Source organism: Cetorhinus maximus, chromosome 6 (genome assembly GCF_964194155.1).
Source record: "Cetorhinus maximus chromosome 6, sCetMax3.hap1.1, whole genome shotgun sequence".
Classification (NCBI taxonomy): Eukaryota; Metazoa; Chordata; class Chondrichthyes; order Lamniformes; family Cetorhinidae; genus Cetorhinus; species Cetorhinus maximus.
In genome coordinates, this window is record NC_135884.1 from 82,414,378 (window position 1) to 82,440,121 (window position 25,744).

The following is a 25,744-nucleotide window of genomic DNA, read 5'->3' on the forward strand; positions in this document are numbered from 1 at the left end:
AGGAGATTTTGCCAGGCTGGGTCAGTGCAGTGCCGAAATAAAAGCTACTAGGAAAGAAGCATTCAAAACTGCCAGCCCAGCCAGCTGCCAGTGTCATCACTGAGTCAAATCGGCAATGTAGTTGGTGGAGACATTGTTGGCAGGAAAGGTACCGATAGTAGTTACTTTTAGACAAGCTATTGGAGCTCCCCAATGAGGCTGGAACCTCTCTCCTCCAGCTAGTCCTGGAATAATGAAATCAACTCCAGGACCTATGTGGAGGTTTGAATAATATGGTCACCATCATAGTACAGCACATGTATTTGTCAGAAAATGTAAACACTTTTGCCCATACCTTAACATTTTTCACCTCTCTTTTGACCATTTTTGGATTGCCAGGTTCCACCACCTTGCTTTGAAATCCTTCTGGCAACTTGAAGGTGCTCTGCATTGCTCGATCAGTCACTTCCACATTGCTTGCAGCCATTTTGTAGTCGCTTAACCAGTATTCAGCTTGACTGTAAGACAAGGAAAAAAGTCAGCCCCACTATAAATCAAATATTGTGCTGTACAGCAGCAATTACCCCGGGATGATGCTTCTCTCCCCTAGTGCAGGATCACCGAGGTAAAGCATACTGAACATAGTTCAAGTTGCATGCCACCTCGCTGGCTGTTTATGGGCACTGCTGTATTTTGACCCCAAAAATGACTGAAATTGTGGATTGAAGCCATTATTTATCAATATACGATACATTTTTATGATAGTATTCCTATCGGAATGCAGAAAAGGAGATTGGAGACATTCACCCTGTGGTCCTTTTTGCTCTGCAGGTTGGCATGCTCAGTGAATGGTTTTGTACTATCCTCCAGTTTTAGTGGCCCAGGCTGCTTTAAGACTTGTGTATCAGTGTCCCTTGCAGACACAAGCAGCAAGATCTTCAACTCTCCCTTTAAATTTTCCTATTTGGTAAACTGTCCTCTTACCCACTCTGATGTTCTTCTCCAACATTTTTTTGTTCCTTAATGTTCATCTATCTCTGCTGCAAAGTGGCATGTTTTTGTTAAAAAATCTGATATCAAAAGTTATGCGGAAATATTGCTTGCAAATTCATGTGTCCTGCTTTTCTTGTTTCAAAATGACAGTGAAAGATGCATATTTTAAAATGGAGATAAGAATGTGCTATTTCACTGTCTCTCACAGAAGATGCACATTGCATAGCAAACCACTGACTGGAAATCCACCATCACTTGGTTTCTTATTGGTTTATTGATGACAGAGAACAGCTACCATTACTACAGCCAGTGAATGTTCTGTATTGCCTGTGATAACCTGTCATTTATTTTTGTAACAATAAAAAGTTGACTGCTTTCGTCTAGAAGAAAATGCAAAATTTAACCAGGAATTAGTAACATGGAAACAAACCCAGACTTTCTTTCCCAAAATTCCTTATGCAAAGTTACTGCAAAAGGCAGCATTAATATACAAATGCATGATCACTGTGAATGGAAATTTAATCTTAGTCCATTAAGAGAGTGAGATTCAGCATGTCACCTGGCAAACAATCTACCCTCTTATTATAAACTTGCCATAAGATGGTGGTGCATATGATTGCACTGCATTGCACATCAGCTCAGAAAACAAATCGTATCAACTGTACACGATACTTTCCCCAATAGATTAATCTATTAGTCAGATTTATTTACAAAATAGAATTATTTACAGAAGCAAGCAACATATGCAAAAAATATAAAAAACTGCAGGAAAGTATTAGGAGTGAAGAAATTTCTCCTCACTGAGTTCTAATTCTCTTACTTTTAATTTTGTATCCAAAGCTCCTCAACTACTGGAAACAGTCTTATCCTATTAACCTTGCACCAAAATTTTAAGAACTTCGATCACATTGCCCCATAATCTGCATTGTTCTGATCAAAGGATATCCAACTTTGCAAGTCTTTCTTCATAGTTCTACTTCCTCATATCAGATGGAATTCTAGTCAGTCTATGCTGTAGCTTCTCTATCACATCAACACGTTTTCTATGGTGTGCAGTTCAGTACTGCATAAAGCACTCCAACTGAGATCTTATTAAGATTTATACGGGTTCATTATTAGTTCTTGGCTTTTATATTCTATATATCTAAAAGCTTCTGAAAAAAGAGATATTTTGTCGAAGCTTTTTGTCTTGTACTCATCAGAACCATTCTCAAGAGTACAATGTAAGGGAAAACAATGAATTTATACTGTATGAGAAGAGAGTGCTGACTGGTTGGCAAGTGGACGCTGACTGGTAGGGGCGTTGCTATGGAAAATGCACCATATGGCTGACAGTTAACTTCCAAGCATTGTTTGAAATTTAAACCAGGCAGCTTGACTCTGATTGGTCAAGGCATTGCCCTCTGAGAACCAGCAAATGGCTGTCACTTATTTTGTGTAGCTGAAATAGGTGCAAAGTGTCTACATGTCCTTTCTGTCTGCAAAGAACAGGACCCTGTGTATTAATAAATGTAGCTTCCAGTACGCACAATTGCATCACACTGTGAGACCAACTGACAATCTTAAATTGGTTGTCAACTTAATTCTTAGTACACTAAGAATTATTTAGCAAATGTCCAATCGCGGAATCACATCTAATGTTGGACACTGGTTTGAGTTTTGCAAGCACAGGCTGGTTGCATACAATCTGTCCCTTGCCCATTGCGAGCAGCAGCTGGGACATGCTGTTTGATACGATCCGCCAGTCTTTGGGACATACGACCTACATACCTAGCATCACACCGGCACTGAAATTCATATACCACGTTACTTATTTGTATGATAGGCAGAATATCATTTTGGCTTGATGGCAGCATCCTGATAATGGCAAATACCACTCATGTTGTTACTGCATAATAGCAGCATGAAACAGCTAGCTTCACCTGTTGCTCAAATTTTTGAGATACCTTGCCCTTCCAGGGTAATCTGAGGTAGAGTGGGCACTTTTCAGGGCCGAAAGTGACGGCCTTAGTCTCATTCATGAAGTTGTGCAATATACAGCGTGAAAAGGTATGATCAGGGTAGCCATTAACTTGAAGAATGCCTTTGATGTGCCCTACTTCAGCATCAAGTTTGCATGACGAGCAAATGGATCGGGTCCTATTTACGAGGTTGTCGATAAAGCCATTCTCACAGAGCGTGGAACTGTAAGAATCCCAACACACATATTGACCAGTGAAGGTGGGCTTGCAGTTGACCGTGGTAGAGAACCCTCTGGCAGATTTCTCAACTGGTACGTCAAGGAAAATAAATTCTTTTGACTGATCCATTTCAAAGGTGAATTTGAGCACAGGATGGAGCCCATTAAGACATGTAAGGAAATTATTACATGCAGCTATAGATTTACATATAGCAAACGCATCATCCACATATCGGAAAAATGCAAGGGGTAGGAGATTAGGTGTCAGTCCATCAAAGACTCATTTCTCATGGAACCTAACAAAGACATTAGCAACAGCTGGGCCTAAAAGAGATCCCATGGCAACATCATCTGTTTGGGGATACATGGTGTCATTAAAACTGAACTTCACTGTATGAGTTGCCAAGTTCATAAGTTCAATGAATACTGACTCACATAATAGTGGTAGGTCTAGATTGCCATGATATAGTGCTGCAGCGCAAATATCTATGGCTTCCTTAGTGGACCATTGGTGAATAGGTTAGCAATGTCAAATGAGCACATGGACATAGCATTGCTACTGATATGCAAGTCCTGCATGGTCTTCGCAATTGTGAAGGAATCCTTCACCACCTATGTAGAAAACTTGGTCAAAATCGGTTATAGCAATTCGCCCAACCATTTGGCCAATTCATGTTGTGCAGAGCCAGTCATAGATAAGATAGGGCGTAAAGGGAGATCACTTCTTTGTGTCTTGGGCAGCCCTATATATGCGGACGCAGCGAGCCGTGAGGACAAACCCTGTCATGTATATCATGCGGCAGCTCGTCGCTCTTACACAGTCCAGCAAGCATTTTTTTTTGGGATGAAGGTGTAATCTCCATGATAACGCTTCTACCAATCACAGTCCACTCACCAGCCAATCAGCACTCTGTTATCATACCGTATAAATTTGTTGTTTTCCCTTACATTATATTCTTGCAAATTGTCCTGATGAGTGCAAGGCGAAAAGCTTTGACAAAATGTCTCTTTTTTCAGCAATACTCAAGTTCTGTGCTATCAAATAACTACATCTTAAGGTATTACATAAGGCAGGATTTTTCGCTCAGTGTGCGGGCACACGCCCAACACGCCCGAGCGTGAAATAAAGCACGTTAACATCGGCCAAGTGTACCAACGTCAACGTGCACTCTCACGATAGTTCGGTCGGTGGGCATGCACTGGAGCCGGCAGCACACCCGCCGGCAATTAAAAAGCCATTAAGGCCATTAAGTTAACAACTGTGCTGAATTTTTCACTGCCTATTCAACTTAACGGTTGACAGGCAGGCGAAAAGGCCAAGCGACCTTTGCATCTTTTAGGAAACCTCATCCACAGGCGGGTGAGGTTTCCTAAAGCAAATAAAATTAAAGTAAAAATTTTACACTTGAATTAAAAACATGTCTCCGCTCTTGTGACAGAGTCACATGAGAGGACATGTTTTATGACATTTTTATTTTGTTCATTAGTTTTTTTAAACAGCGCTTCATCTCCCTGAGGCACAGAGCTACCTCAGGGAAATTTAAGTGCTCTTTCGTGCGCTTGTGCGAAGTTCGTGCTAGGCCCACTCGCCCTCCTCCCCATGCCTAAAAAGGCAGTGCTAGGCTCACGTTCCATACTGGGTGGGCCTTAATTGGCTTCCCGACCACCCCCACCTAGCACTCCCGCCAAGGGCAAAATTCTGCCCCTAGAATTCTGCTAGTTTTATTTATTCCAGGCTTATCAATCCAAGGTTAACATCCCGTCAACTCATACCCCTCAAGTAAAAACAAAAAATGTTGGAAATACTCAGATGTGGCAGCATCTGTGGAGAGAAAGAAAGAAACAGAGTTAATGGATCAGATTTTTAGACAGCCAGGAAGACTCAGCAGACCTTTAAAAATGAAGGGCAGAACCCAGCTGCAGAAGTCCCACCATTTCTGATAGATCCAGTGCTGAGTTCAAACAGACCCCAATTTGGCCATTGCAAGGGCCTTAACCTGCAGTGTGGGAGCCATGAATTGACGGAGTAGATGTAAATGTTCTTGAAAGGTGGATAAGGTCTGTATAACTGTAATGATCTGAGGTTTTTTTTAAATACCCTGCTCTATAAACTTTAAAATAAACAGGTTGTAGCTGTCACTGAGAGTTAAAAAGAAACCTTCTGCTGGACTGTTTTTATTGACATGCATAGGTTAGAAAAAACAGCTACATCACTTTGTGCAGTTTCAGTAGAGTTCTTTGTTGACAATTCCCCAGGGACATCATTATATAGTTATGAATGCTTCATTGAGTTTCAAAAGCTACAATTATCTCAGCAGGGCGTTCTGCGTTCACAGTTTCATTGGCAGTTTAAATAGTCTATTAAAGAAATAGCTGTTTTTGATGTGGGATCGGAATAGAAGTTTGTTTGTTTTTATAAGAGATTAACCACTTGAGGAGATTTAAAAGCTTTGAAGGGGCTTTAAGAATGGGAGCTTTTCCACTACTATGTGTGTAGGAGTGAGAGATGTATTAGATTGAGAGAAGTTTTTTTTTAAACCTACATGAGTCCAGAGGTCTGCTCATTGTGGATACTGGGTGAATGGCTATGGAGTTGCATGGAGGGTATGAGGGGCCAAGGGGGTAGCTGGGGGTGTGAGGGAATGTGAGGGGTGAGGGCTAGAGGGCCTACCAGCTTCTGAAACAACTGGGACAAAGTCCCAGAAAACCTAGGCAGGACTTTTAACCAGCCTGCTTCGGCTCTCACCCAACCACCCCGGGCAACTGCACTCTGCTTTCATGATCAGCGGGCCAGGCTCTATCCTCCACCCACTCTTGTCCTGCTGAGACGAAAATTGCAGGATTTGGGGCACTTTTTCCTGAGGAGGGTCCGGCGAGTTGGGAAATTTCCCCATTTGAGCTACCCAACTCATTAGCAAAAATTGACCCCAGTGTTTCAAGTCAATGACCCTTCGTCAGAACTAATAGCGCTTAGAAATGTAACAGCTTCTAAGCACAGCAGGAAAATGGGGGAGGGGAGGAATGAACAAACAGGTAGATTGTAATAAGTTCAAAGTTAGGAAAGATTTATGACAAAAGGGCAAGACAAAAAAGATGGTAATGTGATAAATAAAGAAACAAAAGATATGTCCAGAGGGAGGGTAAATGGAAAAGCAGAATCATCACCAGCAACTCTTGTCCATACAAAAAAGACATCGGTTATTATACAAAATTATTAAATATAACGTTGAGCCTGAAGGTTGCAAAGTGCCGAATCAAAGGATGAGGTACTGTTTGATTTGAGATTGTGTTAAGCTTCACTGGAACAATGTAAGAGGCCAAGGCCAGAATGGCTAGATTGGGAGTTGACTAGAGAATTAAAATCACAGGCAACTGGAAGTTCAGAGTCACACTTGCAGACTGAATGGAAGTGTTCCACAGAAACAATCACCCAATCTAAGTTTAGTCTCCCCAGTTTGCATGCTTGGCTGAGAGCCCAGACTTCCATTACATCGTTGAAACAGGTGCAGAGAAGGGATAACATTGCTTGATGTACAGCTCAAGCTTTATTTCTTACATCTATTTTGTCCATGACTCAATGTTATTTACACAAGATAAAGAAGTGTCAAGTACTTATAGTTTCTGCTAATGATACTTTAAAGGTCTGGTTGATTGCAGTAATAGCAGTTCTTTTTTTAAATGAAAGTCACAAATGTTTTTTTGAGTTTTTCCACATATGCCATTGTTACTATAGGGTTCGTTAGTTCTGCACAGAATATATACCGATGAATGTGAATGGAAGTGCTATGATTTCGCATGGAGGGTACAAGGGGGCATTGGGGTGGGTGGGGGGCAGGGGTTGGTATGGATGGGGCATGGGAAAGGGAGGGAGTGATGTGGTGTGAGGGTTGAGAGCTAGAGAGCTTATTATTTAATAAAACAACTGGGATGAAGCCCCAGAAACAGAGGTAGGCCTTTTAACTAGCCCACTTCTGCACTCGGCAGCCCCTGTGACCGCCTCAGATCTGCATCAGGTGTGGGAAGGGGGGGGGGGCACTTTCTCCCGAGGCAGATACGTGAGCTACCTGTCTCTAAGGTGAAAATCCGTTCCTGCTCACTTGGTGTCAGCTGAGAATAGTCAGCATTGAACCTGCATCTCACTCTTGACATAATACCTTACAGTCTTCCTCTGCTCCAGTTCAGGGGCTCCAGCTTTAGAACTCACCTGTTCACTTCACTCTGACTGCCAAGCCCAATACAGCAAATCCCACATCTGCTTGCACTCAGCCGGTCCCTTTGGGAAAGAAAAACATTGATACATGGATAAAGTTAGGAGCATTGATCATTTATAATGTGAGGTCACAGATCAAAATCCTCAGGGTTACCATTGACCAGAAAGTCAAATGGACCAGCCATGTAAATACTGTGGCCACAAGAGCAGGTCAGAGGCTGGGAATTCTGTGGAGAGTAACTCACCTCCTGACTCCCCAAAGTCTGTCCACCATCTGCAAATCTCAAGTCAGGAGTGTGATGGAATACTCTCCACTTGCCTGGATGAGTGCAGCTCCCACAACACTCAAGAAGCTTGACACTGTCCAGGACAAAGCAGAACTCTTGATTGGCACCCTGTCCACCACCTTCAACATTCACTCCCTCCACCACCAATGCACAGTGGCATCTATAAGATGCATTGCAGGGACTCACCAAGGCTCCTTCGACAGCACCTTCCAAACTCACAACCACTACCACCTAGAAGGACAAGGGCAGCAGATAGATGGGAACACCACCACCTGGAAGTTCGCCTGCAGGTCACTCACCATCTTGATTTGGAACAATATCACTGTTCCTTCACTGTCGCTGGGTCAAAATCCTGGAAGTCCCTCCTGCCCCCCAACCCAAATAGCATTTTGGATGTACCTACACCACCCTCTCAAGGGCAATTAGGAATGGGCAATAAATGCTGGCATAGCCAGTGATACCCACATCCTGTGAAAGACGAAAATAGATGAGCTGGGGGTTACCTTTTCTCATCATCAGCCAGAGGCCAGCATCCCCCTGGTGACAGGCACAACCTCAGGAGATTAAACAAAGCCGGGAGGGAGGTTGGAGCAGCCACTGATTTGGAGTTTGGGAATGTTTCTCTCAGCGCTCTCTCCACCGCCGCCGCCGCCGCTGTTTGCCGTCACCATGACAACACTGAGTGGCCCAGCGCCTCCACCCGCCAGTATCGGGCCGCGGCATTGGTCAGGCTTGGGGCACGTGACCAGTCACCACGGCAATGGGGCAAGCGGCCGGCCGCGATTTTCGGCCCTGTGTCCGGGCAGTTTGACTTCCTGAGGACTCAGTGGCTGCCATTCCCCTCATGGTGTTGCGGGACTCTCTCAGTGAGTCTCTGCCTGCATTTTAACTTTCAATCTGCTCCAGTTAGAACTACCAGCCCTGATTGGACAAACGTGACCCTCTGCCCGTCACCGTCCCGCCCCATCATCCTCCCATTGGTCACCCAACATGTCAATCACCAATGGGACAGAGCACAAACTCTTCATTCCTCAATTGGATGACTCTTCACTGTGACTCAAGATCTTTTGCCTCCCCTCACCAATATTTTTATAACTAGGTAACAAAATCGTTCAAATTTTTTTTTCAAACACTGGTGCCTCTTGTCCCTCTGATCCTTGGGTAGCTCATGGAGATTAATCTTGAAATTTTGGAGACTCCAAGACAATCCCAGATTGGAAAGTCTATTTTGGAATATCTGGCACCCTTTCCAAAGGTAGGAAACCCTCCTGTATTATCCTGGACTCTCGAGTAATTAAAGATAAATCCCCATAACATGATAGAATTCTTCATGAGGATGGAAAGTGAAGTAGTCCAATCTGAAATTAGGGTCCTAAATCTAAACAAAGGAAACTACAAAGATATGAGGCATGAGTTGGCTTAGATATATTGGGCAACTTCATTAAAAGGCACAACGGTGGACAGGCAATGGCCAATATTTAAGGAACAAATGTATGCATTGCATGAAATACAGGGGAAGGTGGCAGTTTGGATCCAAAATTGGTTCAATGTCAGGAAACATGGTCGATTGATGTTTTTGCAAATGGAAAATGGTTTCCAATGTTGTTCCACAGGGCTCAAGGATGGCGACCTTGCTGTTTGTTGTAAAAAATAATAACTTAGACAACTTTGAGAGGCGTGATTGGGAAATTTGCAGATCATACAAAAATTGGCTGTGTAGTTGATAGTGAAGAGGATAGCTGTCAACTCCAGAATTATATCAATGGTTTGGTTGAGTGGGCGGAGAAGTGGCAAATGGAATTCAATACAGAAAAGTTTGAGGTAATGCATTTGGAGAGGGCAAACAAAGCAAAGGAATACTGAATAAATGGAAAGCTATTGAGAGGGGTTGAGGAAGTGAGAGACCTTGAAGTGCATGTCCGCAGGTCCTTGAAGGTGGCAGGACAGGTGGACAAGGGGGTCAAGAAAGCATATGGAATGCTTTACTTTATTGGGCAAGGTATTGAATACAAAAGCAGGGATGTAATGATGGAACTGTATAAAAAGCTGGGTAGGCCACAGCTGGAATTTTGTGTACAGTTCTAGTCACCACATCACAGGAAGGACATAATTGCTCTGGTGAGAGTGTAGAGGAGATTTACAAGAAGGTTGCCAAGACCTTGAAAATTGCAGCTTTGAGGAGAGATTGGATAGGCTAGGGTTGTTTTCCTTAGAAAGAGGAAGCTAAGGGGTGGCCTAATTGAGGTGTACAAAATTATGATGGGTCTAGATAGAGTAGACAGGAAAGATATTTTCCCTAGCTGAGGGGTCAATTACCAGGGAGTAGAGATTTAAGGTGATTGATAGAAGGATTAGAGGGCATATGAGGAAAACATTTTTCACCCAGAGGGTGGTGAGCGTCTGGAATTCACTGCCTATGTTGGTGGTTGAGGCTGAAATGCTCAACTCATTTAAAAGATACAAAAACAAAAATAGCTGGAAACACTCAGCAGGTCTGACAGCATCTGCGGAGAGGAATACAGTTAATATTTCGAGTCCGTATGACTCTTCATCAGAAGAGTTCTGATGAAGAAACATATGGACTCAAAATGTTAACTGCATTCCTCTCCGCAGATGCTGTCAGGCCTGCTGAGTATTTCCAGCTATTTTTGTTTTTGTTTCAGATTTCCAGCATCCGCAGTATTTTGCTTTTATCATTTAAAAGGTACCTGGATCTGCAAGTTAAGTGCTATAACCTAAAAGGCTACAGACCAGGTGCTGGAAAGTGGGATTAAAATGAGCGGCTAGTTTCTTTTTTTCTCTTTTTGGCCAGTACAGATATGAAAGGCTGAATATCCTCTTTCTGCACCATAACTTTTCTATGGTTCTAACATTTATATATTCCTTTCTGGCACAAAAACACAACAGGAAACGCAGTTCAACCATGCCTAACAAAAGAAATTAAAGATAGTATTAGATCCAAAGAGGAGTCATATAATGAGGTACCTTGAATGTCCTGCCATCCATTCTTAATTAGCATATTCTCTTAGATAATATCACCACCTTCAACACCTCTCGTCTGTCCTTGGCTTGCTACATTGTTCCAGTGAAGCCTAACGCAAACTGGAGGAACAGCACCTCATCTTCCAACTAGGCACTTTACAGCCTTCCGGACTGAATATTGAATTCAACAACTTTAGATCTTGAACTCCCTCCTCCATCCCCACCCCCTTTCCGTTTCTTCCCCCTCCCTTTTGTTTTTTCCAATAATTTATATAGATTTTTCTTTTCCCACCTATATCCATTATTTTTAAATCTATACCTGTAATGCCCTGTCAATCTTTCCATCCCACCCCCACTAGAGCTGTACCTTGAGTGTCCTGCCATCCATTCTTAATTAGCACATTCTCTTAGATAATATCACCACCTTCAACACCTCTTTGTTCCTTTGTCTGTGACATCTTTTGATTATCTGCTCCTATCACTGCTTGCTTGTCCCTACAACCACCGCCTCCCCACAACTTCTCTCCCCCCAGCCCCCCACCCCCCGCCACCTTAAACCAGCTTATATTTCACCCCTCTCCTAACATTACTCAGTTCTGTTGAAGGGTCATGAGGACTTGAAACGTCAACTCTTTTCTTCTCCGCCGATGCTGCCAGACCTGCTGAGTTTTTCCAGGTAATACTGTTTTTGTTGAGGAGTCATATAAAGTTGCTAGAAGAAGTAGCAAGCCTGAAGATTGGGAACAGTTTAGAATTCAGCAAAGGGGGACCAAGAGGTTGGTTAAGAGGGGAAAAATAGAGCATGTGGAGTAAACTTGCAAGGAACATAAAAGGTGACTGTGAAAGTTTCTATAAGTTTGTGAAAAGAAAAAGAATAGTGGAGACAAATCTAGGTCTCTTACAGTCCGAAACTGGAGAATTTATAATAAAGAACAAGGAAATGGCAGAGCAATTAAACAGCTACCTTAGTTCTGTCTTCACAGAGGAAGACACAAATAGCTCGTCAGAAATGCTAGGGAACCAAGGGTCAGTGAGAAGGAGGAATTGAAGGAAATTAGTATTCCTAAAACAATAGTGCTGGAGAAATTAATGGGACTAAAAGCAGATAAGTCCCCAGGGCCTGATAATCGACATCCCATGGTACATAAGGAGGTGGCCATGGAAATAGTGGATGTGTTGGCTGTCATCTTCCAAAATTCTGTAAATCCTGGAACAGTCCCAGCAGATTGAAGGGTGGCAAATGTAACCCCACTATTTAAAAAAGGAGGGAGGCAGAAAACGGAATTACGGACAGGTAAGCCTAACATCAGTAGTAGGGAAAATGTGAGAGCATATTATAAAGGATGTGATAACAGGACACTTTGAAAAGATCAGCGGGATTAGACGAACTCAACATGGGCCAGGATTTTACATTGGTCGGGCGGGCTCGGCGGGAGCGGGCAAGGGTGGTCGTGGAGCTCACCGCCGCCCGCGTTCGGCTTGGCACTGCAATTTCACATGGGTGGGCCAATTAAGGCTCACCCAGCGTGGATCGCAAGCGGTAGCGCTTACCTGTGCGTGCCGGGGGGGTGAGGGAGAGTCGAGTCCAACACTCTTTCGTGCATGCGCGCGAAAGAGCGCTTCAATCTCCCTGAGGCACGGAGCTGCCTCAGGGAGATTGAAGCGCTTTTTAAAGGAATTATTAAAAACATTAAAAATTTAATGAAACATGTCTCCTCATGTGACTGTGTCACATGAGATGGGACATGTTTTTATTTTCAAAATAAAGTTCTTAACATAATCAGTATTAGCTTTAGGAAACCTCATCCCGCTCGTGGATCAGGTTTCCTAAAAAACGTAAAGGCCGCTTAGCGTTTTCGCCTGCCCGCCAACCATCAGGTTGGACGGGCAGCATAAATTTGGAGTTAAGAACATAAGAACATAAGAACTAGGAGCAGGAGTAGGCAATTCAGCCCCTCAAACCTGCCTCGCCATTCATTACGATCATGGCTGATCTCATTTCGGCCTCAACTCCAATTTCCCACCCTCTCCCCATAACCTTTCAACCCATTACTAATTAAAAATCTGTCTATCTCCTCCTTAAATTTATTCAGCGTCCCGGCATCCACTGCACTCTGAGGCATTGAATTCCACAGATTCACGACCTTTTGAGAAAAGTAATTCCTCCTCATCTTTTATTTAAATCTACCACCCCTTAGCCTAAAACTATGGCCTCTCATTCTAGAATGCCCCAGGAGAGGAAACATCCACTCCACGTCTACTTTGTCTATCCCCTTTAGCATCTTACATACCTCAATTAGATCTCCTCTCATCCTTTTAACTCTAGCGAGTATAGACCTAAACTGCTCAATCTCTCCTCATAAGACAAGCCCCACATCTCTGGAATCAATTTAGTGAACCTCCTCCAGTGCAACTACATCCTTCCTCAAGTAAGGGGACCAAAACTGTGCACAGTACTCCAGGTGCAGTCTCACCAATGCCTTGTACAGTTCCAACAACACTTCCCTATTTTTATACTCTATTCCTTTAGCAATAAATGCCATAATTTCATCTGCCTTCCTTATTACTTGCTGTACCTGCCTACTAGCTTTCAGCGATTCATGCACGAGGACACCCACGTCCCTCTGCACTGAAGCATTCTGAAGTTTCCCTCAATTTAAATAATAAATCGCCTTTTTATTCTTCCCAGCAAAATGGATAACCTCACACTTATCCACGTTAAACTCCATCTGCCAAATTTTGGCCCATTCACCTAACCTGTCCATATCCATTTGTAAATTTCTTATTTCTTCATTGCAACTTACTTTCCCACCTATTTTGGTGTCATCTGCAAATTTAGCTATAGTACCTTCCATCCCTGAATCCAAGTCATTACTATAGATTGTAAATAGTTGGGGCCCAAGGACAGAACCCTGTGGCACCCTACTAGTTACAGTTTGCCATCCAGAAAAAGACCCATTTATCCCGACTCTCTGCTTTCTGTTGGTTAGCCAATCCTCTATCCAAGCTAACATATTACCCCTAACTCCATGTGATCTTTTCTTGTGTATTAATCTTTTGTGCGGCACCTTATCAAAGGCCTTCTGGAAGTCCAGATATACTACATCTGCAGGATCCCCATTATCCACTTTGCTTATCACATCTTCAAAGAACTCTAACAAATTAGTCAAACACGAATTACTCTTCATAAAACTATGCTGAATCTGATGGATTGCATTTTGACTTTCCAAATGCCCCTTTACTACTTCCTTAATAATGGATTCCAACAATTTCCCAATGACAGACATTAAACTAACTGGTCTATAGTTTCCTACTTTCTGCTTCCTCCTGTTTTTTGAATAAGGGTGTTATATTAGCATTTTTCCAATCCACTGGAACCTTTCCAGAATCCAGGGAATTTTGGAATATTATAGCCAATGCATCCACTATCTCTGCTGCCACTTCCTTTAAGACTCTGGGATGAAGGCCAAGGACTTGTCACCCTTTAATCCCAATAGTTTGTTCAGTACTTTTTCTCTAGTGATGGTGATTGTTCTAAGTTCCTCCTTCTCTATATCCTCTGCACTACCTGTTACTATTGGGGTGGCACTAGTGTCCTCCACTGTGAAAACTGAGGCAAAATATTGATTAAGCTTCTTTGCCATTTCTGCAGTTATTAACTATTAACTCCCCAGTCTCGTCCTCCAAAGGACCAACATTCACTTTAGCTACTCTCTTTCCTTTTATATACTTGTCGAAGCTTTTGCTATCAGTTTTTACATTTTGCACTAGTTTTCTTTCATAATTTACCTTTGCTCTTTTTATTATTTTTTTAGTAACCCTATGTTGATCTTTAAAAGTTCCCCAATCTTCCAGCCTGCCACTGACCTTTGAAATTTGGTATGCCTTAGTTTTTGCCTTTAAGTTATCTTTAACTTCCTTGCTTAGCCATGGATGTTTTTTCCCTCTCTTACCATCTTTCTTCCTCAATGGGATATATTTTACTTGGGAGGAATTGAATATCTTCTTAAATATCTGCCACTGCTCATCAACTGTCCTACCTTGTAGTCTTCCTGCCCAGTCCACTAGGGCCAAATCTGCCCTCATACCTATGTAGTTACCTTTGTTTAACTCCAGAACACTAGTGTGGGACTCAAGTTTCTCGCTCTCAAACTGAACTTGAAATTCTATCATGCTATGATCACTCTTCCCGAGAGGATCCTTTCCTTTGAGATCATTAATTAATCCCATCTCATTACACAAAACCAAATCCAGAATAGCCTGGACTAAGTAGCACATTAATGGCCTTAATAGGCCTTTCAATTATCGGCGGGTGCGTGCTGGAGTCAGCTGCGCACCCGCCTATATTTAAACAGCCTATTAAGGCCATTAAGGAAGCAACTAATGTAATTGTTAACGCTGCCGTCCAACCTTATGGTTGGCGGGCAGGCGAAAAGGCCAAGCGGCCTTCATGTTTTTTAGGAAGGCTCAATCACGAGTGGGATGAGGTTTCCTAAAGCTTTTATTAATTAAATAAATAAATTTTCCAAAATGTCAAAACGTCCCATCTCATGTGACATGAGGGGACATGTTTAATTAAATTTTTACTCCATTTATTTAATAATTTCAAAAGCCCTTCAATCTCCCTGCGCACACGCAGAAGAGTGCTAGCCCCGAATCTGCCTCCTCCCCCGCCCGCACAGTTAGCACTGAGCGTTATGGCTCACATCTTACCCTGGGCAAGCCTTAACTGGCCCACCCGTGTAAAATGGCGGCGCGGAGCCGATTGCAGGCAGCAGTCGGCTCAACGACCGCCCCCGCCTGCTCCCGCCGAGCCTGCCCGCCAATTGAAAAATTCAGGCCATAGACACAGACCCCATTACAATTCCATTTTTAAAATAATTTCCAATGACATTATAGGCATTAATATCTCTTCATGACACTAAGCTATTGTAGATGGCAGAAAAATTGTCAGCAGTTGGATACAGGAGGACATGTGTTGAAACCTCCAGGAATAGTTCCAAACAGAATTGACAACCCTTATTACACATGTGGACTACTTTGATGTACCTCTCTCAATAATGAACAAAGCTCTTTGCATTTCAATGGCATTTTTTGATCATAGATCTCGAATTCCAACAATTCACTGATCTTAACAACTTTGGCACTTCCATGCTTTCTCAGCTATATAGTAATTAAAATTCATCAAAGATCTTAATGACTAATTAATTCTTTACATTTAAGATGCAGAGATAATTGGGAGTGGGAGAGAACACTTCTATTTTTAAAATAAGATTTTGGAAGTTGGATTTTCTTTCTTTGCAGTAAATCATGCAAACTGATCAAAGTTTCCCATCCATTGAAATAAATGTTTTGGAAGACCTGCCTGTGATTTTTCCAATGGGTGTTCTCCAAATATTGAGAGTGAGATAGTGCACCAAATCTGCAGGTCAATCACAGAGATGTGCAAGAATTATAGAGGAAACTTTAATTTCCCAGATGTTGATTGGGATAATGTTAGAGTAAAGGAAAAGTAGAGGGAGGAATTTCTGAATTATGTTCAGGAGAGCTTCCTTGACCAGTATGTTCTCAATCCAAATAGGAAGAAGACATTGCTGAATCTGATAATGTGGTGGGCCATGTGGACCAAGTGTTTGTGGGGAATCACTTGGGTAAGAGTGATCACCGTATCTTAAGGTTATCAACAAGAATGTTAGAATAGAATGGCTAACAGAAAAGGGAAGCCAAAAATCTTCTACTGGCATGCAAACAGTAAGCAGGTAGTAAGAGATGGGTGGGTCCTACAAGGGACAAAGAGGGTGATATATTTAGAGGCACAGGGCAAGGCTAGAATAATTAATAAATTATTTTTATCAGTGTTTACTAAGAAAGAGGATGATGACAAAATATCGGTAGAAGCAGATATGGTAGAGCTAACGAACTGATCGGCAGGATATACTGGAAAGGTTGGCTGTGCTTCGAGTGGCTTACCTTCCCGGTTTCTAAAGGAAGTTGGGGGTGGAGATAACAGAAGGGCTTTCCATAGTCTTTCAATCTTCCCTAGATAAGGGAGAGGTGCCAGGGGATTGAACAGTTGCAAATGTGACACTCTTGTTCAAGAAAGGGTATAAGGACATTCCTCGTAACTACAGTCCAGTCAGTTTAACATCAGTGGTAGGTAAGTTTTTAGAAATGAAAATCAGGGAAAAAAATCAACAGGCTCTTAAAGAGCTTTGAATGAATTAAAGAGAGCCAGCACGGATTTTAACAAGGCAGATTTTGCTTGACTAATTGAATGTTTTGATGAAGTAACAGAATGCTAATGAAGGGAATGCACTGTATGAATTTTTTTTTAAATTGTTTGATAAAGCACTACATAAAAGGCTGGTTAACAAAGTTGAGGGCTCATGGAATAGGAGGGTCAGTGTCAGCTTGGACAAAAAAATTGGCTTGTGGACAGAAAACAGTAAGTCATGGTAAATGATTGTTTTTCTGGAGGATGATAGACCTCAGGGTTTCCCAAAGGTCAGTTCTCAGACCACTGCTTTTTTTGATATATATAAATGACTTGGATCTTTGAATACAAAGGAGAATTTCAAAATTTGCTGATGATAGTAAACTTGGAGGTGTGGCAAACAGTGAAGACAATACCAGTCGACTGCAACAGGACATTGATAGCCTAATAGAACGGGCTGACAAGTGTTAGATGGAATTTAATACTGAGAAATGTGATGCATTTTGGCAGAAGGGATAGAAAGAGGCAATACAGACTTAATGGCACAACTCTAAAGAGTGTGAAAGGACAGAGGGTGTTGGGAGTCCATGTGCAAAGATCTTCGAAGATGGCAGCACATTTTGAGAGAGCAATTTAAAAAGCATTTGCATGCTTGGGCTGCACAAATAAAGGTATTGTATACTAAAAATGGGCCACAACTAGAGTATTGTGTCAAGTTCTGGTCACCATGCTTTAGGAAGGATATGAGGGTCCTTGAAAGGGTGCATGCAGAGGAGATTTACGAAAATGATTCCAGGGATAAGGAATTTTGTCCACAAGGTTATGTTGGAGAAGTTGGGGTTCTTCCCTTTGGAGCAAATGAGATTGAGGAGAGATTGAAAGAGGTGTACAAGATTATAGAAGGTTTAGATAAGGTAGACATAGAAAAGCTATTCCTATTAGCTGATGGTACAAAGACTAGGGGACATGCTTTAAGGTTTGGACAAGATATGCAGGAGAGATGAAATGAAGAACTTTTTTTACGTTGCAAGTGATAAAGACATGGAACTGAATGCCTACAAGGGAGGTTGAAGCAGAGACAATCAATGATTGGCACATGAGGGAAATAAATTTGCAGGCTCCGGGGATAGAGTTGGGGAATCGGACTGTCTGGATTGCTCTACAGATAGTTGGTATGGACTCAATGGGCCAAATGTGCAATATTGACTTTGTGAGTCAATGAGGTGCTTAAAGCAGATTAGGATTTTATTTTGTTGTGTTTACATAAAATCAAAGAAAGATGTAGCACAGAAGGAAACCATTTGGCCTATCTTGCCTGTGCCGACTCTTAGAAAGAGCTATCCAGATCGTTCCACTCCACTGCTCTTTCCCCACCGTCCTGCAAATTTTTCTCCAAGTATTTACCTAATTCACTTGAAAATGTTTGCTAAATCAGCTTCCATTACCTTTTTAGGGCTGTGCATTCCTGATCACAACAACTCAGTGCATGAAAAGAATTCTCCAAATCTCGCCTCTGGTTCTTTTACCTTAAATCTATGTCCTCCGGCTACCAACTCTTCTTTCACTAGGAACAGTTTCTCCTTATTTACTCTATCAAAATCCTTCATGGTTTTGAACACCCGTATTAAATCTCCTCTTAAGTGTTTCTCTCCTAAGGATTAATCCGCAGCTTCTCTTGTCTCCCTATATAACTGAAGTCCTGTATCTCTTGACACCATCCTAATGACTTTCCTCCGCACTCCCTCTAAGGCCTTCTAAGGTGTGCACACTTGGAAAGGAGTAATGCCTTTACATTTATCCTTTTTAATAATATCCACTTTGTATATTTCTAGAATCCAAGAAAGTACACTACAAAATGTACTTTGATTCATCAAACTCATCTCTTCCACATCCCACGTACAATCTGCACTATCATAGATTTTACCCAACATGTGTGATCTTTTGAGGGGGAAGAAAGTGAAAGGATTATATCACAATTCTTCCTTGGTGTGTTTCTGTTCTGTTTATTTTTAATACAGTTGTTCTAACACATCACTAAGCCAGCCAGTCACACCTTTCTACACCATGTGCGAAAGAGAGTTACCACTAGTCATTGTATTGCATATTACATATGAAGTCGATTCAGTCTGAGGTAAGTGAGAATATACAGCATAAAAATATAGTAACTGGAGAAGACCATTAATCCCCTTGAGTCTATTCCACCATTCCATTAGATCATGGCTGCTCTACATCACAATTCTATTAATTGCCTTTGCTCCCTTAATATACAAACCTAAATAAGAACCTATTGAACTATATCTTGAAAATTTCAATTGTCTCAGCCTCCACAGCCTTTTGGTGATTTACACCATAATTTTTGTGAAATAGTGCTTCCTGATTCCACTCCCAACTGTCCCAGCTCCAATTATAAAATGATTCCGGAATCCGCTGCCAGTGGAAATAGTTTCTCTTTATCTACCCTCCCAAAACGTTTTGTCATTTTAAGTACCTAAATTGGGTCACTCCTCAACCTACTAAACTCAGGGGAATACAACCAAATTTATCTGATGAATCTGTGCTGCACCTTCTCCAAGCCCAATATATCTTTCCTGAGGTGCAGTATCTAAAACTCAACACTGGGGCCTGACAAAGAACCTGTACAACTAAAGCCTAATGCAATAATCTTTCATATTGTAACCCATCTTGGGATAAAGGCCAACATTCAGTTAGCCTTTTTGATTACTCTTTAACTGTGCATTAGATTGAGTGACTGTTGTACATTGACACCTAAATCCTTTATTCCTCCACATCTCCTCATCTCTCAGCATTAAGAAAATATTCCGAATTCTCTTTCTGATATTAAAAGTGGATGACCTCACACTTCCCCACAGTGAGCTCCATCTGCTACAGTTTTGCCCACTCACAGCAATGATGTCAATCTTCTGTATTTAACACAGTGATGCTGAGGCAGATTTTTGATTTACTGAGTTTCACAAGAAGGATCAGGCAGGAGTACGATAAACTGGGAACAATGCACACTTAATTTTTCTCTGTACACTGCAGCCACTGTGTTACATCAGGAAATCTCCAAGCTTTTGTGGGGATTTGGGACAGTCCAAACATTTTTCAGAGTTTGCAATTTAAATCCCAGGTACGCAGAGGAGGAGATTGAGTGTTCCTGATGCTGCAGTAGCTTCTTCCTGCCTCCATTTCCCCCACCCCCTGCCCCACTCCAATTTGACTAATCTCATAGCCACTGCCATTTCCAATTTGATAAATCCTCAGTCTTTGGTGATTTTGCTGTTCAAACCTGGAATGGCAATTGGCCACAGTGTCATTGGGTTAGAGAGGGGAAAGTGAACCAGTTTCCCACTCGCAATCACTGTCAAGTGGCTCCTGGTGGAGAGAGCCATGTGAATGGGCAGGATAAGGTTTGCCTGCAGTGCCCCTGTCGTTAATCTGCCAGCAAGCAATGTCTAGGTTTATAGATGACGGGCTGTCATTTGGGCTTGGCACTGAAGAATGAGCACACCATAGAAACATAGCCATAGAAGGATGAGGAAGAAAGCAGGGTTGTGAGGTAGCCATACAAATTAGAGATGTCATCATGGTAGTAGAAAAAGGGAATACTAACATTAAAATAAAAACAGAATCCATATGGATTAAAATGAAAAAAAAAGAATCATTCATACATACAGGGGTATCCTACAGAGCACTTTATAGTGGAAGGGAAGTGGAGCAAAAAAATGTCAGCATATTTTTTAAAATGAGTGAAAGTTATAGAATAATAAATATGGGAGATTTCAATTATCCCCAAATATGAAATGATGCAAAGCGGAAGGGAAAAAGGATAAGAGATTGGGGTTTCTACAGTGTGTACAGGACTCCTTTCTTCATAAGAAGCCAAATAAGGGAAGAATTGCTGCCAGCAAAGGGAAATGAACCAAAGCAGATAAGAGAAGCAAATGTTGGGGAACATCTAGACAATATCTATCACAGTATCATAAGGATTAAAATTATGATTGAGAAAGAGGTAAATAAAACAAAGGCCAAAGGAATAGATTGGAAAAAAAACTCATTTTGAGGGAATGAGAACGGAATGAAGGAAGATAAACGGGAACAAACACATTGGCCAGAATATTGCCGTCAGCGTGCGGGGGCACGCCCGACACACTGACGCGTAAAATGACGCAAGATGATGTCCCGACATCATTGCACGTCATTTCAATATTGCGTTTGGCAAGCGGGCGTCAGAGGCGGCTGTGCGCCCGCCAAACTGTCAAAGGCCTATTAAGGCCATTAAGAAAGTAATTAACATCATTAACACTGCTGCCTGTCCAGCCTTAAGGTTGGCGGGCAGGTGAAAAGCCCAAGCAGCCTTCATGTTTTCCAGGAAACCTCATCCACAGGCTTGGCACTGAAGAATGAGCACACCATAGAAACATAGCCATAGAAGGATGAGGAAGAAAGCAGGGTTGTGAGGTAGCCATACTAATTAGAGATGTCATCATGGTAGCAGAAAAAGGGAATACTAACATTAAAATAAAAACAGAATCCATATGGATTAAAATGAAAAAAAAAGAATCATTCATACATACAGGGGTATCCTACAGAGCACTTTATAGTGGAAGGGAAGTGGAGCAAAAAAATGTCAGCATATTTTTTGAAATGAGTGAAAGTTATAGAATAATAAATATGGGAGATTTCAATTATCCCCAAATATGAAATGATGCAAAGCGGAAGGGAAAAAGGATAAGAGATTGGGGTTTCTACAGTGTGTACAGGACTCCTTTCTTCATAAGAAGCCAAATAAGGGAAGAATCCACAGGCAGGATGAGGTTTCCTGAAGGTTTTATAAATTAATAAATAAGTTTGGTAAACTTGACAAACATGTCCCAGCTCATATGTCCACTGTCACATGAGGGGACATGTTTAAATAATTTTTTAGATCATTTATTGAAAAGTTTCACTATCAATTTAATCTCCCTGAGGCAGCTCCATGCCTCAGGGAGATTGCTGCACTCTTTCGCAAGCAGGCCCCGACTCTCCCTCCTCCCCCAGCCTGCACAGGTAGCGCTGAGCACTACGGAACACGTATTACGCTGGGCGAGCCTTAATTGGCCCACCCATATAAAATGGCAGCGCACAGCCAATCACGGACGGCGATCGACACTGCGCCTGCCCCCGCCCACTCCTGCCCAGCCCACCCGATATAGGTAAGATTCAGCCCATTAACCATGGAGAAAGACAGCATTGGGAAATATTTGAAAGGTGATCAATAGTGTCGTGCCCAGTAAAAGCATGATCTATTCATAAATTTAAACATGGACTGCATTCAGTATATACTCTGAACTAAAGAAGGCATACACTAAGTACAGAGTCAATAAAGGAGAGGTTAACAAAAGGCAATACAAAGAGGTTAAAAAAATTAGGAAAGCACAGATGAACCACAAAATAAAATTATCAAGCAAATATAATAAGAAATAGTGGAAGTATTGTACAGGCACACCAATAACAAAAGGAAAGTCAGGATAGGGTAGGGCCACTAAGGGATGCACAAGATAAACACATAGATAATGACAGTGAAATGGCAGAGATATTGAACAATTACTTTGCCTTAGTATTTACCAGAGAGACTAATATGGTGGACATGACATTAGAAGAATACATTGAAAAATCAAGGTATTTAAGATAAAAAGAGAGGAGCTAATTGACAAACTAGTTAAACTTAGAAAGGCTAAAACTCCTGGTCTGGATGAATTACATCTACATATATTTAAAAAAGCTAGGGAACAGATAGTATAAAAATTCATTTGATAACGGTCTGGTGCAAGAGGGCCAGACAGTTAATGTTACCCCATACTTAAAAGGAAGATGAAACATATGCAAAGAACTACTAGCTCAAGTCTGCAAACATGTCTCTGATCTTTCTGTCTCTTGTCATTTTAATTCCCCACCTTTCTCCCACTCTGACCTTTCTGTTCTTGGCCTGCTACAGTGTTCCACAGATCAACTCAAGCTCGAGGAGTAGCACCTCATCTTTCTATTTGTTTCTCTACAGCCTTCTGGCTTCAACATTGAGTTCAGCAACTTTAGATTGTAACCCCTGCCTCCATCTTGTTCCAAATGCTTTTTTTTGCTGGTTCAGTCTTGTCTCGTTTCTTTCTTTATCCCTTCATTTTGTATTTAGGCAGCTGCCATATAGCCATTCATGCCTCATCTGAACATCTTTTGTTTTGTTACTTTACCCATTAGCACTTTCTTTTGCTTTTGTACAATGAAACCTTTTGTCATTGAATCTCTCCTATCCTCCACCTTATCACAGATCTTCTCTTTTATTCTTCCTGCCCCCTTCCCCTTTCTACTGGCTCAAAAGTTATTACATTTCTTTGTTTCCTCAGTTGAGACAAAAGGTCGCCTCAACCTGAAACATTGGGAAGAATTTTCTGGTCAGCAAGCGGGGGTGGGGCCCACTCACCGACGCATAAAATGACACTCGGTGACATCGGGCGGGCGTCCCAACATCACCGCGCTTCATTTAGATTGTAAGTTCGGTGGGCGTGCAGCCAATGCGGTTGCATGCCTGCCGAACTGTCAAAGGCCTATTAAGGCCATTAAGAAAGTAATTAAAGTTGTTATGGATGCTGCCCGTCCAACCTTAAGGTTGGTGGGCAGGCGAAGAGCCTTCGCATTTTTGATGAAACCTCATCCACGGGCGGGAAGAATTTTCAAGAAGGGTTTATTAATTAAATTTAAAAACTTGGAAAAATTAATGGACATGTCCCATCTCATGTGACAGTTTCACATGAGGGGAAATGTCCTTAAAAATTTTTTTCCTTCATTAAATTTTTCAGAACTTAAACTAATCTCCTTGAGGCACCTCCGTGCCTCAGGCAGATTTCTGCGCTCTTTCGCGTGCATGCATGGAAAAGCACAGGCCCCAACTCAGGGAATTCCCCCCCCCACCTGCACAGGGAGCGCACAGCTTAATTGCCCCGCCCACGTAAATGGGCGGTGCGGACCCGAATGGGGGCACCGATTGGGTTTGTGCACCCTCCCGCCCACCTCCACACAACCCCCCCCGACGGGGGAAAAATTCAGCCCATTAACTTTGTTTCTCTTCGCACATGCTGCCTGACCTACTGAGCATTTCCAGCATTCTTTTTGTTTTTATTTCAGATTTCTAGCACCTGCAGTATTTTGCTTGTGTGTTGATGTAGAAGTGTTTGGTGGTTTCTAGGGGCAGGATTTTTACTTCATCAAGTGGGCGCAGCAGGCGGGCCTGGGAGCGGCCGCGAAACTGACCGCTGTCTGCAATCAGGCCCTGGTATCGATTTCATTCATGCTGACCAATTAATGGCCAGCCAGCGTGAAATGCACGCTGCAACGCTCAGCACTGCAGGGGTGGGGCGGGAGGAGGATACATGCGGGGGCTTGCGGATGTGCTCGAGCGCGTGCAATGAAAGCTCCCTGAGGCACAGAGCTGCCTCAATGAGCTGAAGATATAAAAAAACAGAAGTAAATATTTAGCACTGTTAAAAACATGTCCCATGACTCTGTCACATGAGCGGTGATATGTTATAAATGAAATTAAAACATATTTATTTAATTTTTAATTGCTGTTGGAAACCTCATCCCACCCGTGGATGAAGTTTCCTAAAAAATCCGAAGGCCGCTTGGCCTTTTCGACTGCCTGACAACCATAAGGTTGCATGGGCAGCCAAAAATTTAATTCAATTATAACTTGAATGGGCTTAATAGATCTGTTAATTGTTAGTTGGCACGCTGCCCGCCGACCAAAATATCGAGCGTCATTTTACGTTTGAGCAGGTTGGGCACGTGCCCGCCCACTCAGTGCAAATTTCTGCCCTGGGTTTCTTTAAAGTTGCCAACAGGGAGTGGTATGGCAGGTGCTGAAGAACTTTTTCCTGACTTCAAGGATTCTGCACAAGCCACTTGCTGCCAGACTTTGGTGCAGTGGTTTGAATACCCCTTAGCCTACTGCATGACAGGGAGAATGGGTGAAGATGACACAGAACAAGACAAGCTGCTGGAAGAGGGGGGAAAAGGAGGGGCGAAGGAGGAGCAAAGTGTTCAATAATTCTCCTACCTGAACCTCAGTGAAAAACAATGTGTTAGAAGTTGCCACTTCATTCCTTACTGAAATCTGCCACTTGCTGAAGCCATAACTGCAACCTTAGAGCAAGGCAAGGATGGCGTTGCCTGTGGTTGTGAAGGTGACCATAGCCATGAACATTCATGTGCAGGCTCCTTCCAGGCTGCTGCAGATGTTCACAATATCTCCCAGTTTTCTGTCCAATATTGCAAGAAGGAGGTCACTGAAGCATTGTTGTCTTTATTAATTCATGGGATGTCAGCATCGCTGGCTAGGCCAACATTTATTGGCCATCTATTATTGCCCTTGAGAAGGTGGTGGTGAGCCGCCTTTTCAAACCACTGCAGTCCCTGCAGTTAGGTACACCTACAGTGCCTTTGGGAAAGGTGTTAAAGGTTTTTGATCCAATGACAGTTAAGGAAGGTGATACAGTTTCAAGTGAGGATGATGTGTGGTTTGGAGGGGAACTTGCAGGTGGTGGTGTTCCCATGCATCTGCTGCCCTTGTCCTTCTCGGTGGTAGTGGTCGTGGGTTTGGAAGGTGCTACTCAACAGGAGCCGTGGATTGTTGCAGTGCACCTTGTGGATTGCTGCAGTGCACCTTGTACACTGCTGCCGCTATGCGCTGTTGGTGGATGGAGCGAATGTTTAAGGTGTTGGTGGGGTGCCAATCAAGCAGGTATTGAATTTTTTGAGTGTTGTTGGAGCTGCGCTCATCCAGACAACTAGAGAGCATTCCATTACATTCTTGGCTTGTGCCTTGTAGATGCTGACCAGGAAGCGAGTTACTTGCCGCAGAATTCCCA

General features: G+C 42.5%; 2 protein-coding genes across 2 annotated transcripts in view; both read right to left on the bottom strand.

The window, feature by feature from the left end:
- LOC144682291 (hydrocephalus-inducing protein-like) overlaps positions 1–8,293 on the bottom strand; it is a 524,265-nt gene extending 515,972 nt beyond the window's left edge. The window contains exons 1-3 of the mRNA XM_078544767.1: positions 8,152–8,293; positions 7,356–7,424; positions 335–497 (exon numbers count right to left, since the gene is read on the bottom strand). Of these exons, the coding sequence (XP_078400893.1) occupies positions 335–466 (132 nt within the window). The 5' untranslated portion in view covers positions 467–497; positions 7,356–7,424; positions 8,152–8,293. The remainder of the gene's footprint in view (positions 1–334; positions 498–7,355; positions 7,425–8,151) is intronic.
- cmtr2 (cap methyltransferase 2) overlaps positions 1–25,744 on the bottom strand; it is a 228,335-nt gene that overhangs the window by 158,915 nt on the left and 43,676 nt on the right. The gene's annotated exons all lie outside the window — the stretch shown is intronic.